This window comes from Thalassophryne amazonica, chromosome 13 (assembly GCF_902500255.1).
Source record: "Thalassophryne amazonica chromosome 13, fThaAma1.1, whole genome shotgun sequence".
NCBI classification, from domain to species: domain Eukaryota; kingdom Metazoa; phylum Chordata; class Actinopteri; order Batrachoidiformes; family Batrachoididae; genus Thalassophryne; species Thalassophryne amazonica.
The window spans coordinates 82,000,385-82,015,696 of NC_047115.1; the positions used below are offsets into that span (position 1 = coordinate 82,000,385).

General features: G+C 38.8%; 1 protein-coding gene across 1 annotated transcript in view; it reads right to left on the bottom strand.

Moving 5' to 3' along the window:
* Positions 1-3,844: 3,844 nt before the first annotated feature.
* The window catches only part of valopa (vertebrate ancient long opsin a), a 97,959-nt gene continuing 86,491 nt past the window's right edge, over positions 3,845-15,312 (bottom strand). The window contains exon 6 of the mRNA XM_034184406.1: positions 3,845-4,288. Within this exon, the coding sequence (XP_034040297.1) occupies positions 4,052-4,288 (237 nt within the window). The 3' untranslated portion in view covers positions 3,845-4,051. The remainder of the gene's footprint in view (positions 4,289-15,312) is intronic.

Below are 15,312 nucleotides of genomic sequence, written 5' to 3' on the forward strand. Positions count from 1 at the left end.
ATTTTTGCCAGGGGTTGTATAAAACGTCAACTTTTGTCATAATTTGGTGATGTTGCAGGAGATTGATCTCATATAGGGACACTGATTCAACACAAGTGTGGATCGGTATGCTTTCACTTTTAGGTTCATATTTGGAAGAAAATGGCCAATCTATAATAGCCAAGTGGCCTCTGTGTGTGTGCGTGTATATGGCTTTGATCACGGAGAAACAGGGGAGCGCTGACATTTGCCGTTTGGTATGCTTATGTATTTTGGGTCAAATATGAATGCTGTGAAAATGGAAAGTTTATAGGACTAATTTTTGGGGGAGAAATTAGTGATATTAGCTAACATCGGTGAACAATAGACATTGTGCTGCAATGCAACATGGGACTTTAGGGTTTTAAATGTTATTATTGTGGTTCATATTATTTTAACAGTGTTGTTAGTAGTATTGATTTATTGTGTTTTTGTAGTTCAATTGGTTTAGTCAGTTTTGTTAAGTGTCACATTTCTTTTACCGTAAGTGAGTTAAGTGTCATGTTGCCATTTCCATGAGTGAGAAGTGTATGTTTTCCATCACCATGTCTGGCTGTGGGTGTGTAAAAATAAAAGCACCTGCTTGTGGCAGAATCCAGAAAAGACAAAAAGCTCTGCGTGTGTGCATGCATTTAGCTTTGATCACAGACAACCTGGGCAGAGCTGACATTTGCCGTTTTTGTTATGCTTATGTATTTTGGGTCATCGATAAATGCTGCCAAAATGGAACATTGATAGGACTAATAGGAAACAATGGCTATTAGCTAACAACACTGAACAATGGACATTGATAATTACATTCTGGACTCATACACCATTCCAGCAGGTGGCATTAAATCATCTATACATTAAAAGTGTGCATGTGTGATTTTATTTATAAGTTTAATGTAAGTACATAATATAATTGCAAATATGTTCAAAAGATATTTACGACACAAGAAAGTGAAAACACTTATTTCCATTGTGGTCCATTTAAAAATCAAATGACAAAATAGAAGAAATAATAATAACAATACTGATGATGATGATGATGATGATAATAATAATAGTGTGTATATGACAACAAGAACCTAAACAATTTATAAATACATTAAGACAGTAAATTAACATAAAAATGCAAAAAACAGGAAATAAAAGGGTTGACTTCTTATAAAAACTGTTCAGGTTTAAGGTTCTAAAACATTCTGGACTCACACACCATTCCAACCAATTTTAGAAACTTTGCATAATTTATTACCACCCTTGAAAAATATCAGCTGCCTATTTTATAAACACTACCAATCTAGAACCCATGGATCCCCATGGGCAAAGCGCTAGTTCCATTTATGTTTCCAAAGTTTCAGGGTGGAATAATGCAGTTGCTTCCTTCAAATGGCTGGTTTGCTGTTCTCTCTGATCACCTCACACCCAATAGCCAAGGATAACACACAGAAAGCAGAAGATGTGAGTGATATAGTATATGGACATGAGCAGCGCAGCTCAAGACTTTAGTAAGGAAATATATTTACAACTGGGGATGCACTGATACTGATACTAGTGTTGGTACCAATATCAGTACTGATACCGATACTGGTATTTGATTCTGCAACAGCAGTGTGAGGATGCATGTGATCAACACTAATGGAAAAGCTGCTGCTCATGCCGACACATACTTTAATCTGTTCAACAATAAAAATATTTTAAGCTGTAGATAGCGGCAGATATTTCTCTGAAACTGTTAAACTACAAAAGCTAATACCACGACAATGCCAAAAAGACATAACATGCTTTGTCAGGAATTTGATATGAAACATTGAAAGTCAAATGAGTACAAGTGTGACACAGTAGGACAAATGACACAGTAGGACAAAACTGATGATGTAATTCATTTTGTGCTAACTCTTGCTAATGTGCAGTCAAAGTTTAACAAGACTATGCAGTGCTGTGTGCATACCTTATTTAGTGTAAGGCCTGGACGCTGTATTGAAAATGCATCAGAAGCAGCAGTCATGCATGTGTGTATTTACACCAGGTTACATTTCAGCTTAAACTTTTAGCATTTAATGAATAGGGATGCACTGAACTGAGATTTAAGAATGATATTGGTCCAGTTTTGGGGGGGGGCTGGAGCCTATCCTAGCAGTCATAGGACACGAGCCAGGGTACACACTGGACAGGACACCAGACTATCACGGGCCACATATAGACAAACAAACACACACACACACACACACACACACACACACACACACACACACACACACACACACACACACACACACACACACACACACACACACACACACACACACACACACACACACACACACACACACACACACACACAACTTAAAGTTTCCAGTTCACCGAACATGTATGCCTGTTGGATGTGGGAGGAAGTCCACATCCACACAGAAAGGCCCCAGGTGGGAAGCGATCCCACTTGGCAGCCATCTCATCCCTAAAATTTTCCACTAATTCATATAAAACATCAACTTTTGTCATAATTTGGTGATGTTGCAGGGTATTGATCTCATAGAAGGAAAGCAGACCGGTGCATGCCGGTCTGCCTTCCCTGTGGTGTGCCCTATGGTTAGCACTGCTGTGAGGCAGCAGTGCCTACCATAATTTCCAGGTGATACTTTTTTCACATGCTTTGAACACTGCGACTTAAGCAATGATGCGGCTAATTTATGGATTTTTACAGGCTTTCTCATAAGTCGAAATACGTCAATTGATGCTGTTCATTGATTGGCTGAAAGTTGTGGTCCTCATGCGGCATAAATTCAATAAATTCACACACAAAGTAAATATAGAGTCTTACCTGTTCATTTTAGTGGATTAATCATCACATCCTGAAGAAAAATTATCCACATAAAGCCTCCTGATTTTGGAAAACAACATCTGAAAATACTTTAATTCCTTGTCGTGGCTGAAGAAGATCCATCTTGGGCACTTTGCGCCACAGTTGCGCCGTCAGATCAGTCAGCGGAGCCTTCTCCCCCCACCCTTCACCACCGGGTCTCTGTCTTTGTGCCACAAGTTGAAGAAGTCACAGGTCCTCATTTACTACAGACACCAGGGGATCCTGGCTGCACATAATGAAATGATCTCATGATCCACAAAGAAAAAAGTTAAAGTTACTCAGTTCTCCGTGCGGAGTGGAAACGCCGCGCACCACCGTGCACACGCTGGATGCCATGCTGGTCAATTTATGTGTAACACCGTCAGGAAAAAAAGCATTTACGGTACGTATTTAATTAAAAGTTAAAAAATCTTTCTGTCTAAAATTGTTCTGTGTAAATATCTCATGTTACAACGTGGACACCTGCGGCTTATAGACAAGTGTGGCTTATTTATGTTCAATTTTTTTTCTTTTTAAAATTGGTGGGCAGGGCTTATGTTCAGGTGCACTCTATAGTCCAGAAATTATGGTATGTGCCTCTTCCTTTAGGGGAATCAAATTTTTTTCCACAGTTTGAGTTGATGTTTTGTTAGATTGGCTTGGTTATCTGAGTACATCCAGACAAATGTATTTATTAAGAGAGTGCAGCAGTCCTGCTGACCACAGAAACTCAGGTCCGTATTTATACACAGCTCCTGGAATCCCAACATACATAAAATAACAAACGGAAGCAGTGTGTCTACACTCAGGTTATGGTGAATGTTTAATCAAATTTCAATTCACTCCCATAAACCTTGTCAATTTCAAACTTGTGCATGTATGAAAATAATGTTGGTGTAGGGCTTTAGTTGTAGTCAAGAAGTAACTGAACTGTGGTATTGGACTGGTATCAAGTATGAACAGATTCCAAGAGTTTAGGTATCGGAAGAGAACACTGTGGATCGGTGCATCCCTGTTTATGTGTAGTGATTACAAGTTTAGGCTTTTCTATGCTTTCTTTCCAGGACCCCAGACATAAAAAGTAATGTTGATATTCAAGTCATTTTTGAAGCACATTGCGGCAAGATGACAGAAGGTTAGTATGGACTCTGAGGTCACAGCAGTCAGGACAGAGTAAGAGATCAGTTCTATGTAGCATCATATTTAATGCTACATAGGACACACTTTGTTCTCCGGGATAGGAAGCTGAGCTAAAGAGCCAAAGTCAACTGGGGAATCCTCAGACTTGGATGACGTTGCACCTCCCACAGAGATCTGGGCTGCAATGGCTGACATTTCTCCAGTTTGACACTCTGCAGTAATTCTCGGTCGGTCAGAAGTCTGGTTGATGTCGCTCTCTGGTATGACTCCCATGCCAGTGAAGAGATGAATTAGACACTTCCTGAACTGGACAGACATCAAGAGACATACATCAAAATATCTTTAATAATAATAATAATAATAATAATAATTTATTAGACACCCAAACATAACAAAAATTCACTCACATGACCAAACTCATAACAGAAAAGTCAAAGACGGAAAGAAATATAAGAAAATAAACCAAATATGAGGCCTGTCAATAAAGTAACGGTCCTTTTAATTTTTTTCAAAAATTATATGGATTTGAATCACGTGCGATTACATCAGCCAACCTTGAACCCTTATGCGCATGCGTGAGTTTTTCCACGCCTGTCGGTTGCGTCATTCGCCTGTGGGCAGGCTTTGAGTGAGCACTGGTCCACCCCTCTCGTCTTTTTTTTCATTGTTTAGGAATGGCTCAGAGACTGCCGCTTTGCTTGATCAAAATTTTTTCAAAAACTGCGAGGCACATCTGAGTGGACACCATTCGAGAAATTCAGCTGGTTTTCTGTGAAAATTTTAACACCTCCATTGGAAGCATTACAGGACAAGTTTTAACATGCCTAGCTGTTAAACAATTTCTCGGTTACTCACTCGACTGAAAGCCATCGAAAACCGCCTGAATCTTACGAATGGTTATCAACACCGAGGTGTTTTGCTGTGGCGCCATGCCATGAGCGGCTGGGTGCTGACGTGCGAATCCGTCCGCACGTCTTTCATTACAAAATCTCCTTTAACAGTGGAATGTCCGGATAAACTGCTGATCCCAAGCTCTTCTGAAACTTCTCTGTTCTCTCACGATGTCCTGGGTCAACAGAGGCTTAAATTTGGAAGTTTTCAGCTTGAAACAGGCTGGCGACGGTGGCTCGGAGCATGTGGGGAGTCCTTAAAGCGACAGTAACACTCCATAATCTCTCATCAGCCGTTAAAATTTTCACCGAAAACCATCTGAATTTCTCGAATGGTGTCCACTTCGATGTGCCTCACAGTTTCTGAAAAAATTTTGAAAAGCAAAAAGCGCCAGTCTCTGAGCCATTCCTGAACAATGAAAAAAAAGACGAGAGGGCTGGACCACTCCTCACTCAAAGCCTGCCCACAGGCGAATGACGCAACCGACAGGCGTGGAAAAACTCACGCATGCACACGAGGGTCAAGGTTGGCTGATGTAATCGCACGTGATTCAAATCCATATAGTTTTTGAAAAAAATAAAAAGGACCGTTACTTTATTGACAGACCTCGTATTTGGTTTATTTTCTTATATTTCTTTCCGTCTTTCCGTCATTCTGTGAGGTAATTGTTTATTTCTTGCTTTAAATGAAATCATATCATAAGTTTTAATATCTTTGATTTAATAAACAATGGATTGGTATGATCCCGAAACCCTGAATTATGAATTATTCTTAATGCTCTTTTTTGAAGGATGAATAATGATTGTAATGTAGTTTTATAGTTATTACCCCAAACTTCAGCACACTATGTCATATAAGGTGCAATCAATGCACAATACAAAGTATGCAATGATTTACCATCTAGAATATACTTTGCCTTATTCAATATTGCAATACTTTTAGAAACTTTCTTTTGAATATGCTGAATATGAGCTTTCCCGTTAATTTTATCATCAATAATCACAACTAACAACGTATTTTCCTTGACACAATCTATATTTACCCCAAGTATATTTAACTGTATTTGTACATCCAATTTATAATTTCCAAATAACATCATTTTAGTTTTTGACCAATTTAATGACAATTTGTTCATGTCAAACCAACTCTTCAGCTTTATCATTTCAACTCTCAAATCAAACAATAACTGCTGCAAATTCTCTCCAGAACAAAACAGGTTTGTGTCATCAGCAAAGAGAACTGCTTTAAACACATTAGAAGTCAAACTTGAAATAAAAGCAAAATATTGATAGCATGGTTAAATGTTTTTGTAATTAAAAAGTTTCAGGGGCAATTCTTTTTGGGGGGGGTGAATGGGGGTGTTGTAACAAATATATTGTTTGACTCTGCAGTTTCTATAAAGCAATAATTATGCATTATATAACACCTAAATAATCCTTGTCATTTGATTGGTGGTTTGTATGTCACATATTACTTTTCATTTGTCCCATTTTCAATTGTGTTGCATTTACTGTGCAATTTTGGTTCCATACATTTTACACCATTGCACGCAAAACACAAAACACGAAGTATTGCATTTGCGTGCATGCAGCAATCAAGCACTGATGGACCGCGTGCTCACACTAGCACTCTCGCACCCTTTCACATGGCAACAGCACTTAGTTTAAAAACAAACATGGCTGGGTTTGTTTTGGTCACAGATGATGATTTCAATGAGTTTACTGATGGTGCTCATTCTTCTAACACAAAAAAACAAACAAATCCAGTACGCCGTAAGCCATCTGGAGGCATCTGCAGTATTCAGTGGGATGTCTCTAGCTGAAGTAGAAGGGCTGTGAGGTGAAAAGCTCAACAAATTTCTGTTGCGATTTTACACTGGACTGAGGAAAGCAAATGGCAGCCTGTACATGAAGAAGTCAATACACGGCATTTTGGATTGGATTGTTTTTGAACCATCTGACTGTTTTTGCAAGTTGACTGAGAACAGTTTTGGATTTGACTGGATTGCTATTTAAAATTTCTGTTGGAATGTTTGGCAGCTTTTGACCTCAAAGGATCAGTGACAGACACCGAAATGTAAGTCCCTTTTCTCTTGTTTATAAATTAATAAAATATCAAATGACAGGGATCTATTTTAGGTGTTATAAAAACAAATAATAAAAGTTTTTTCATTTGTGCAATGGAAAGAATATTTCACCTCACAAAATATTATCCTTTTATACCTTTATAGATTCAAAGAATTTTAGATTTGAAAATCTGTCCTTCCCCATATAACTATGGTAAACAGCGTTTTACGCACAGAAAGCAACAGAGTTATCCAGTAACATTCACATGCAAACTAGTGGAGCAATCCTGATATTTACACACTCTTTGTTTGAGCATGTGAGATTGTCATCAGAGGCTCTCCCTGTGCTCTCACTGAACGCTGTGTATAACGGCGCAGGGTGCACTGAGTATGTACTAATAGTATGTACTCATTGGAGCACCCAGGGGGCTATTCAAATGGGCCAACTAGTAACATATCACTCCTAAAAATGATCTTTGGCTTTTCACGTGAGGTAAATCTGCCCTACAATTGGATTTTGGAAAACCATATGATGGTGAACCAATTCCAATTGGACACTCACATTGTACACATCATCACACAGCTTCTATGAGGAGTACAAAGATGGCCGATGGCTGGCTCGAAAGTTAAACTTAGTTAACTTTTCAGCAAAAAAAGTAAGTTTCTATCTCATATCATTCAAAAGTTATTTATAACTTAGTAAAACTTGGTCTTAGCCGACCCCAGAGGGTTAAATGCCTGGTTCCATGATGTTTTGTTTCTTTTGAAAATAGAAAAAATTAAATACATGCACACAGGCTGCTCCAATCTTCCCATAATGTAACAGACTAAAATTAGGATGGGGGTCTTGGTTGTGTTTTGCCGTCTGCATGTGTGCCACTCGTGCAGTTGCAGGAGTCACTGGTTATTTTTCTGAGTTGTTGATTGTCCTCTGCGTGTGTTTTTGTTAGTTGTCTTGGTGGGTTTTTCTTCTTTTTTTTTTTTGGTTTTGGGGTTGGATTTGGGTATCACCGAAAGCACGTGTCATGCTGATGCACGTCACTAAACAGCTAAACCACTGCTGACATAATCTGCACCCCAATTACTGTTACATGGACAACCAGGTGACTCAACAGCATTAAGTAAGTATTATAAAACTAAATATTAAATCAATCCTTTTCCACACAGCCTCGTGTGACCATTTTACAGCGCGCATTTAGTTTTAGTCCTTGTGCACAACGTGCATGTGCTGAATTTTTTTCACTGATGTGCACCTGACAGCATCTGCCTGAAAGCACCTCACCATCTGTTTTGTCCTTGTCCATCATTGCACTTTCAGTTATAGCTTTTTTTCAGCACAAAAATGACAACATTGGATAATTAAGAGCTTTCACGGGGCTAGAAAACAACTGACAGCTATGTAAAATAGCAACTGATTTTTATAAAAAATATTGCAGTGAGAGAAAAAAAAAAACTAATATGACTGCTGGCCAGTTTTGAGAGCTCACTTTCTCCTCTTTCCAGCCAGAGCTCCACTGTGACTCAAGTTCTGGATTGATGAAAAATTGATTAAAAGGACAAAGTTGATGGTGAGAGTCCATGAACTTAAATGTACCTATTCACAGGTTTATACAAAACGTACCACGCAAAGTGCTTTCAGGCAGGTGTTGTTAGGTGCAAAAAGAAAAGCCTGCCTGCACACACACACACAAGAAAAATCCAAACTGAATCTGCACTGCATTCACAGGAGCTAGAGATTGTAGAATAAGATTCATTTAATATTTACCTAATTTTGTCCACCATGGTGCCAGCTTGACAGTGGCTACGTTTACATGCCGTTAATATTCGGGATAAGGTCAATATTCCGGTTTCTGAATCATTAGGAATAACCAATTTACATGCTTAAGCAGGCAGAGTTACTCCTGTATACATGGTCATTGGTATCATTTGGAATATCCCCATTTAAACAGCGACGCACGTCTTCCACTGGTGCTTGAATTAGTCTGGCGTTCGTGCAAATCCTGCTTCGTGTAACTTTTCGGCCACCTTCGGCGTTTATATGACCTGACATTTTGGTTAGAAAAGGAGTAACCCAGGGGTCATATTCGGGTTTTTAAAAACTGGAATATGAGCATATTCGGGTTTTTACGGGTGTTTACATGGCGTGCACAACCAGGTTATTGCTAATATTCCGGTTATGAAAGGGTTATTGGCTGCATGTAAACATAGTCAGTGAGTGAATGCTGGTGATATACCGGTTGTTGTTGTTGTTTTAGTAGTTAGTATGTTCTTGAAAGCACCACTTAACATTGAATCCAAAAACTCTACTGCCGCGTTCACACCGGGCGCGACGCGAGCGACTGCAGCGACAGATTGCCATGTAATCCCTATGTAAGGACGCGTTTTGGCGCCAAGTCACGCAGCGCGACGCGATGGATGCGAATGAAGTGATGCGAGTGAAGCGATTTTGAGTGATTGCCGCGTTTGTGGTGCGATATTGCGTCGCATCACGTCACGTTGCCCTCCTCCCCAACTTAAAAAATCTGAACTTTTTCATCTTGTCGCACCGCGATGACCAATCAGGGACTGAATATGTAGTGACGTGGAGATGTCTGGAGTTTGACTGAAGATGTGAACATGTCCTGTATCTGGTAGCAGCCTGTGAGCAGGATTTATGTCTCTTTTGTCCTTTATTTCACAATTATGACAGAGTTTTTGGAGTGAGCAGCAGCCCCACAGCAGCGGAGCGAAGTTTGTTTCTCTTTTTATTTTACGTGCGCGTGCAAGCGAATCGTCCGTGCAGATTATTTTACTCATTAACTACACAGATGTATAATAAAACAAATGGTGACTGGTTTCTAAACACAATTATGACAGAGTTTTTTGAGGAAGAGCGAGGAGCAATTAAAAAGTTATTTATAATTTAGTAAAGCTTGGTCCCAGCTGTTGTATACGACGGCATCGGCCCCATAGGATTAAAGCATCTGAGATGATTTCAACTGAGCAGTCTATCATTTTCTGTACTTTTTGAATGTTTTCCCCTCTCTAATCAAATTTTTAAGTACATTGATTTCCAGAGAAAAAAAAGCATGAGAACAGCATGTACAATATTTACTGCCTTCATCCTTAAATAAGGGCCACCTGTAAGGCTGTAATAAGGGTCACAGAAAGAAAAGTGCAGACACTGCTATTTTTTTGAACAGCCTAATACAGAGGTCTCAAACTGATTCCAGAAAGGGCCAAGAGGGTGCAGGTTTTCTTTGCAACCCCCAACTGGGGCTTCATGTTCAAAGCATGCGTACACACAAAAGCATGGCGTACACCCGTCTCCATGCTCACGTTCAGATGTATCAAAAGTGAAATGAATGTGGAAATGTGCGGTGCGTCACGCAAAAATCCTGGTTGGCGTACACATTTCTACAGCTATTGTGCCACTGCCAACACATGGGGGTGATGCTGAGAACCGTTAATAGTGTGACAACAAAAAGTCATCAGAGTGATGTGCACAATGATGAACAATTAACACACCCACGCATTTGTAATTGTATGGATGGATATAAAAGCACACGCAAAGCGATGCGCAAAATGGTACTAAAAGCGGCTGCGTTCGCGTTGTCAGAGGACCTTGCAAATGGTGCAATCTGACATGAGCAAGTACTCAGGGAACGCAAGGATTTATTTGTAAATGAGGATAATTGCAGTGGTGGGCACAGTTTCGCTAATCCGCTAATTATTGAAACTAACGTTTTGGATAGCGGATTAGCTTTTCAGATAACTTTGTAAACTATCAGCGGCCCAATTAGCTTCTGATAAATTTAATTCCGATAACTTAAACTGCTAAGATATTTTTGCCTGCTTAGTGAATAAAGCTTAAGAGTTAAGAACATTTGTAAAGTCTGAAATCATATATTTTAATGCTTGCCTGTTATGTTTTGTAGTAGACGGACAGCTATGAATGGCAGTGCTCAAACCTCTGCCAGCAGAGAAGTGCTGACTACCACAGAGAAAAGAAAAAAAATATGTTCACATCATATAGACTCGCAGGTATATTACATGTGTCATGTACAGGCAGACAGTTTTGACTTATGGTTAAAAAAAATTTAACAAACTAATTTTGGACAAGTTATTGAAATTAACATCACCTCTGGTGTTTTACAAAGTGAAAATATTAGCTATATGTTTTACTTTTAAACTAATGCACTAATTTTGAAGGTTTTAGCATTTACAGACACACATGCCACAATGCATTATGGGAAAATTAGTTTCCTGACATCAGTGATCGGTCAGTATATAATGCATGTTACTGTAACATGTGTGTTGGTTTTTACAAATGAATCTGTATTTATAAAAAAAAAGGCCATTTGAAAACTGAAAATTATGTTTGTTTAGTGATTCAGCAGTTTTAGCGAATTTGTGACAATTGGTATTCACACTGCCAGGGACAATGCCATCTACTGGATGGCCAGTAGATGGCATTTTTCTCATAATGCACTGCAGCATGCAGTGGTGGGCACAGTTCAGCTAATCTGATAGCAGATAATTATCGAAGCTAATGTTTTTGCTATTGGATTAGCTTTTCAGATAAGTTTTAAAACCATCATCAGACCAATTATCTTCCGATAAATTTAGTTCTGATAACTTTCAGTCCACTAACATTTTCTTTGCTGATAAAGTTTAACAGTCAAAAACATTTGTAAACCCTAAAATCAAACATTTTAGTCTGTTTGTTGTGTGTTTATAGCCACCAAGCAGACTGGCTGCCTGTCACTTGCTGATGGCGTCATCATTAAGTGCAAAACGTGATTGGCCGGTCAACGCAGGGAGCACTGTGGGTAGTGTAGTTCAGGTTCACTTTGTACGTTACAGTGACTTGTCCACTCGACACAAAAACAAAACAGACTAATTTTAACATTATTTTATTTTATTTCTTTGTGGCTGTAATTTAATCACCAACACTCGTGTGGGAGAGGAGCTCTCATAGTGCAGCTGTGTGTACAAGGAGGGACTTTTCTTCACGTATAGACAATGTTTTGGATTTTTAAAAATGACGCTTTATGTGGGTTATTTATTCAGATGAATCCTACTGAAACTAACAGGTAAGAATTTATATTTACTTTGTCTATTTTACTCTGCCAGTCAATGCATTAATGGATGTATTTCGGTTGTTTAAGCGGCAGGGTTCAAAGCGTGTGAAAAAAGTGGCAGCTTTTAGCGGTGTATCTAATGCGGAGATAAATTGTGTTTTACTGCTTTTGAGAAGATGATTACAGTGTTTGGGGTTTTATTTTTTATTTCTTCATTTTTTTGTGTGTTCTTTGTGTTTGTGAATTGAATTGAATTTACCTTGAATTTACCCAGCAGCCCCTGTGGTGCTTAAAGTGAAACTGTTTTTTTTGTTTGTTTGTTTGTTTTTTTGCAGTTTATCGGTTTCTCATCATAAAAGATAACTTTTCAGTTATCTGATTAATGGTTATCAAAGCTAACTTTTTGGTTAGCTGTGCCCACCACTGGCAGCGTGTGTGTCTTGTAAATGCTAAAACCTTCAAAATATATAGCTGATATTTCACTTTGTAAAATGACAGAAGTAATGTTAATTTCAATAACTTGTCTGGAATCAGTTTGTTTAAAATTTTAACCATAAGTCAAAACTGTCTGCCTGTGCATGACTCGTGTGATACACCTGCGAGTCTGTATGATGTGAAAATAATTTTTTTCTTCATTTTTTCTTTTCTTTTCTCTTTCTCATTCTTTTCCTTTCCTTTCCTTTCCTTTCCTGTCCTTTCTGTCTCGTCACCAGGTCTCTTTTGCTGAGAAAAGCCTGATCTGAGACAGAGGTGCTGACTCGTTGTGTCAGTAGCTTTCAGTGTACTGGAGTCAATACTGAATGTTATGGAGTTAAAATTGTCTCATTAATATTTGTAAATGCACACAGGGTGATCTACAAATAATCATTGATTTGCAAATGTGTTCAGATATCCTCAAATGCAAATTTCGTATTTGTAACTTGTAAATTGGTCTTTGCAAATAATGTTGTATTTGCAAATATAAAACTTAATTTGTAAAAAAAAAAAAAAAAAAAAAAAAAAAATTACGTTTGTAAAACTGGAAATTGTATTTGTGAATTGAGTTTCAGCATTTGTGGATCACCAATTACATGCATTCATCCCTTTCCTCTGCGACGTCATTTTGAGACATTCTTTTCGCAAACACAGATCCACAAACAAATGCTGACTGATTTACAAATACACACTCATGCACACTGGATATCCACTAGATGGCAGTGTGATTCCATTCATTGATGTGGCAAGGTGAAATTATATGCTCCCGGATGACTCTTTAATCGTGATCGCTACTGAGTTTTTAAAATGCTTATCGCAAAGCGTTCTTTTTTTATGACATCATGCAAGTTTTATAAGTCCGCGGACGCTGATCCTTGTAGATACAAATCAGTTTCCTCGGATCCGTGGAGTTTCGAGAATAAATGCCACTCAAAGCCTGGCTGTTGCGACAGTTGTCTTAAAGCGGGACTGGTTGGTTGCTGCGGTGACACTGTGTGGTTCCTGTGTGATGTTCCTGTGTGTGATGCTTAGCTAAATGTAGCATGTGTACATCACAAACTTTTAGAACTTTCAAGTTTTTAAAAGAAGAATTTTGCAGCATGTCTGTGTCACGGAGCACGAACAGGCGCAATGCTGTTTAATATGCTTATTTGAACCACTGTGTTAAAGAGTACAACACTAACACCCCCGCCCCCCTCCCCATGATGAAATCCGCGGACACATCATAATTTTAAAAAATAATTAACCTTGCAGACAATATCACCACATAGATACCCATCCATCAGACGCCTCCATTACGGTAATGTGAAATGATTTATTCTGAAACGTCGGTCTTCTCTCATCCGGGAGCATATAGTTTCAGTTTGCCACATCACTGAATGGAACCACACTGCCATCTAGTGGCTATCCAGTGTGCATAAGTGTGTATTTGTAAATCAGTCGGCATTTGTTTGTGGATCTGTGTTTGCGAAAAGAATGTCTCAAAATGATGTCGCAGAGGAAAGCGATGAATGCGTGTAATTGGTGATCCACAAATGCTGAAACTCAATTCACAAATACAATTTCCAGTTTTACAAATGTAATTTTTTTTTTTACTAATTAAGTTTATATTTGCAAATACAACATTATTTGCAAAGACCAATTTACAAGTTACAAATATGAAATTTGCATTTGTGGGTATCTGAACACATTTGCAAATCAATGATTATTTGTAGATCACCCTGTGTGCATTTACAAATATTAATGAGACAATTTTAACTCCATAGAATGTTATCGGTTGACCTTTTAGTTGTAACTTCTCTTAATTTTTTTTAGGGGTTTAGCTTTATAAAAATGAACTTTTCAGTTAGAGGATTAACAGTTATCGAAGGTAACTTTTGGTTAGCTATGCCCACCACTGAATAATTGGCTTATAAACTGATTTCAATTCCCAAGGCCAGTGTTACTAGAGACGTTACTGGCACAGAACTGCAGCTGGCATAGAGCTAGTCAAGCTCAACAGGGTCTTCTTTCCCCACTGATTTTGCCAAGCCCGTTCCCTTGGCTGTGGTTTTGCTAGATAGTGGGTTCGGGACAGTGGGAATCTCATTCACGTGCATATGGCGTGCAGCCAGGTGTTGTCTGTGTCCATACAGATGCTGACCCCGATGGACGTCGTGGCATCAGGGGCACTTCACCGTGAGCTGGCTGATCAGTCAGGTGTGTGCCATTTAACCTTGGCTGAACCATGCCAGCTGTGTGGAATGCAGTCATCTGAATGTCATCCAGGTACATCACATTCCAACATTACAGCACATTTTGTAGTGATGGGCATCTACAACCCCTGGCAAAATTATGGAATCACCGGCCTCGGAGGATGTTCATTCAGTTGTTTAATTTTGTAGAAAAAAAAGCAGATCACAGACATGACACAAAACTAAAGTCATTTCAAATGGCAACTTTCTGGCTTTAAGAAACACTATAAGAAATCAAGAAAAAAATTGTGGCAGTCAGTAACGGTTACTTTTTTAGACCAAGCAGAGGGAAAAAAAATATGGACTCACTCAATTCTGAGGAATAAATTATGGAATCACCCTGTAAATTTTCATCCCCAAAACTAACACCTGCATCAAATCAGATCTGCTCATTAGTCTGCATCTAAAAAGGAGTGATCACACCTTGGAGAGCTGTTGCACCAAGTGGACTGACATGAATCATGGTTCCAACACTAGAGATGTCAATTGAAACAAAGGAGAGGATTATCAAACTCTTAAAAGAGGGTAAATCATCACGCAATGTTGCATAAGATGTTGGTTGTTCACAGTCAGCTGTGTCTAAACTCTGGACCAAATACAAAC